Consider the following 4,052-nt stretch of genomic DNA (forward strand, 5'->3'; position numbering starts at 1 on the left):
GGGGTGGGGGAGGAGGGAGGAGGTGGGGAGGTAGGGAGAGAAGAGATGGTAGGCAAAAAACAAAGGAGGGGGTAACAATGCTTAATAGGAAATGTACTGATTACTCATGTAACTATAACCTCTCTGTACAGTATCTTTGCAATAAAAATATATATTAAAAAAAGAAATACCACTTTTACTGTTTTAGAACATGAAACTGTATTACTCTGCCATCTTAAAGATAGGAACTTAAGAATCCAGAATTGTTACTAAGAAACTTAGTTATGTACCCTCAAGTTAATCAGCGGTGTTTTTAGTCATTTTTCCCATGGAGGCAACAGCTATTGTCATTTCCACCATGCCAGTCCTCTGTTGCTTCTACTGTGCCAGAGATTGTAGCTCAAATAATGAAAATATTACTAATAATCATAAAGTTTGATTATTGTCCAGGAGGACTAGATATTCCTGCATTTGGGCTCCTCACACCTTTTTTATATGTGTGTTCCAAGTTGTCCCCAATAATAAGGAATATTGTGGGTAATAGTGTGGTATTTGTTGTCTTATATAAAGATTTGACTGATTAATTTCTTTGCCTTTATTCAGGGAAGAACTGCTAAAGCATTGAGGTCACTGCAGTTTACCAACCCAGGGAAGCAAACTGAATTTGCTCCAGAAACTGGGAAAAGAGAAAAAAGGAGACTTACAAAGAGTTCAACTGCTGGTTCAGACAGGTATGTTACTAACATGTGGATTTGCTGTTTCACATCTGTATTGATCCATTATCTGCCTTGTACAGTTTGAATGTTCTGAGTAGACATCTTTGATTGGGAAATGTATAATTAATAAAAACCTCCAAAGGCCTTCAGTACTAATTATGTACGCTTTATAAGGCATCTCTTTCAACTCTACAGGCTTGTTTCAAGAATGTTGAAATGAAAGGAAGAAGACAGTATATTTTGGCATTAGAGTTAAAATTATTGAAAGGTATATACCTTAAAATTAAAATAATTCACTTTATGAAAAACAGTATATTGTTGGTATGTCTCTGTTCCCTGGGTGGCAATTGTAAGTAAACGTTATGACAATTCAAGATTGCTTTTTATGTTTTACATATATTCTAGTATATTAGACACAAAGAATGAGAAAACTAAATCCTTAAAATACGATGTTAGGTCCAGGAGCTTTGCTAAAGTTGAAGCTCTGAGTTCAAAACCCCTTACCACACATAACACAAGCACGTACACACGCACCCCACACACCTTGAGCATTTCTATAAACAAATAATATAATACATTCAACATTTGTGCATATGCCATTTTCCATTGACTAATTTGAATATTTTTAGTCCAAACTTAGAAGCAATTAAAGAAATAGATCAATTATAGTTTAAAAAACTTACAAAGTAGTATTATACTCTAATGGCAATTACTTTTCAAAGGCAGTGAAGGGATTGGTGACCTATTGGGACAAAGTCCTTTTCTTGGTTGACTCTTAGATCAACTTCAAGAGATGTTTTCAGGTTTTTAGGATTTCTCTTAATACTTAGAATTAGGTTGACTCTCCTCCTATGGAGTTCATTCATTGAACGTCAATGCTCTGAGCCTGATATATTATGTACCACTTCAGCAAAACTTCATCCCTAATTCAAAATATTTTATCTTCTTAAATTTTTATGACCTTATTTTTAATTAGATATTTAAAGATGATGTATTTCTGAGATGGACTTCATTGTGTGTTATTTTATAGACAAGTGATACCAGCGAAGAGTAAGGTCTACGATAGCCAAGGCCTCCTGATTTTCAGTGGGATGGACCTCTGTGACTGCCTGGATGAAGACTGCCTAGGATGTTTCTACGCGTGCCCCGCCTGTGGCTCCACCAAATGTGGGGCTGAATGCCGCTGTGACCGCAAGTGGCTCTACGAGCAAATAGAAATCGAAGGAGGAGAGATCATTCATAATAAACATGCTGGATAATGTGTAGTGTCAAACGTACGGGTTCTTTCAAGGTCCTCCATTTCTAAAATTCTGTCACTCAGATTGTCAAAGATGCAAAAGCCACCTCAGTATGTACTAGTATAGTAGTGTTTTATGTGCTTCAATGTAAATTTAGAGAAGTCATTTCTTAGCATTCAGCCGTAAGCCTGAGTTAATGTAACCAGTGGGTTTGCATGTTTCCCTACCAACACTGAGGAAAAGGGTACCTGTGCCCCTAGGGTGGGAATAGACTTTCACATTAAAGGGTGTTTACTGTGAGTACAGAAATACTTCACAGCATTGAAAGCACAAACAATTGTATAAAGTATTAATGTTTTGACAGGTAATTAAAAGCCATGGAACAGTTTCCTTCATTGATTATTATGATTGCTTTACATGGCCATTTTTTTGGTCCCCTGCATAGCTGGGCACAAAACAAATTGATTTGATATAGCTGCCTAGGTGAATGTTAAACTATTTTGGAAATTAAGTGCTTAGATATATTTTTCTTCAATAAAAATATTTTACTACTGCAAACCATTATGTACTCTTTGTGGAAATTTGTCCTTACAAAAAAGTTCTATGTAAGTACAAAGCCATGCAATGCATACATAAATGGATATAGATTGCATCTATGATATTAAAATTAATACGGGATAATAGAATAGGATTGAGTATAAAATATGTTCCTTTTTAGATCAGAGCCAGTGGCTCATGCCGCTTAATGCTAGCTGCCCAGGGGGATGAGATTCAGAGGGTGGAGACTCAGAGCCAGCCCCTTGCAGAAGAATCCTAGAAACAGAAAAGTCTCCACAACAACCAGCAAAAAGCCAGGCTGATGATGTAGAGCCATAAGCAAGCAATCTGAGAGAGCCTGAGGCTTTGTGTTCAAACCCTGGTAACATTTTTTTTAAAAATCCTTATCAGAGTGATAATAAAAAAACAGATGGAGAAACACAAACACTGGTTACACATAAAATGTTGATGCATTTTTTGTAAAGTATAAAGAATTTAGATGAGGGAATGGTATCATTTTACTTTTTTTTTAGAGATCTGCCTGCCATAGACTATTACCATTACCATTTTGTTTCCTTTAAATATAATTCTTTAGTTAATTAAGTAAAACTTTGAGTAATTTGAAACATAGCTTTTAAAACTAAATTTATAGTGAGTTTGACTTGACCAGTGAAGAAAAGTTTTTGCATTTGTTTTGCATTTGTTTATTTTTATGTTTGGTGTGTAATTTTACTTCAGTAGAATGCAATTTTCAACTTTAAAATTGAATGTGACCTTTTTTTGGTGCTCATACTTCAACTTGAATTCAGCACTTGGGCGCTGTCCCAGAACTGTCTTCCTCAGAGCTAGTGCACTATTACTGAGGCACAACTCCACTTCTAGCTTTTTGGTAATTAATTAGAGATAAGTGTCTCATGGACTTTTCTGCCAGGGCTGGCTTCAATGATCCTCGGATCTCAGCTTCGTGAGAAGCTATGATTGCAGGAATGACCCACTTGACACCTGGCCTTAAACGTGATTTTTCTTTGGCCTGGTTTTTAGAAGTCCAGTTGCCTTATCAGTTCTTTCATCTGTATTTCAGCTGAGCACTAGTAAAGATATGTTAACTTCATATACTTAAATTCAAATCACATGCTTGATTGGTTACTTTTTCGGAATTAAAGCAATAGTTTGTTATAGGAATTACACACTCCAATTAGATCTGAACTTTCTGGATCATCAGATCTTAGTTAACATTTTTTTCTTTTGCATTTAAGTTTGAATTAGAACATTGTGTATGTTCTTCAGAGGAATCAATTAAAAGAAGAAGAATTGGTTGAGTTCTTATACCTCCCACTTGTCAATCCTAGCTATTCAGGAGGCTGAGACCTCAAGGATCAAGTTTCAAAGCCAGCCCAGACAGCAAAGTGAAACATCTATTAGCCATTTGGTCTGGAGGTGTGGCTTAAATGGCAGTATGGCAGTCATGAGCTAGCCAGGGCAAGGCCCCTGAATTCAAGTTCCCAGTACTAGTAATTAAGAAAATAAATAAAACTGAACTGTTTCTTGTTGCTACAAATAAGAATAACTTCTGGTGGCTTCA

General features: G+C 36.0%; 1 protein-coding gene across 1 annotated transcript in view; it reads left to right on the forward strand.

The window, feature by feature from the left end:
- Arl14ep (ADP-ribosylation factor-like 14 effector protein) overlaps nucleotides 1–1,958 on the forward strand; it is a 19,383-nt gene extending 17,425 nt beyond the window's left edge. The window contains exons 4-5 of the mRNA XM_013019684.1: nucleotides 583–710; nucleotides 1,726–1,958. Coding sequence (XP_012875138.1) covers nucleotides 583–710; nucleotides 1,726–1,954 — 357 coding nt within the window. The 3' untranslated portion in view covers nucleotides 1,955–1,958. The remainder of the gene's footprint in view (nucleotides 1–582; nucleotides 711–1,725) is intronic.
- Nucleotides 1,959–4,052: the final 2,094 nt, after the last annotated feature.

Source organism: Dipodomys ordii, unplaced genomic scaffold, assembly GCF_000151885.1.
Source record: "Dipodomys ordii isolate 6190 unplaced genomic scaffold, Dord_2.0 Scaffold46, whole genome shotgun sequence".
NCBI lineage: Eukaryota > Metazoa > Chordata > Mammalia > Rodentia > Heteromyidae > Dipodomys > Dipodomys ordii.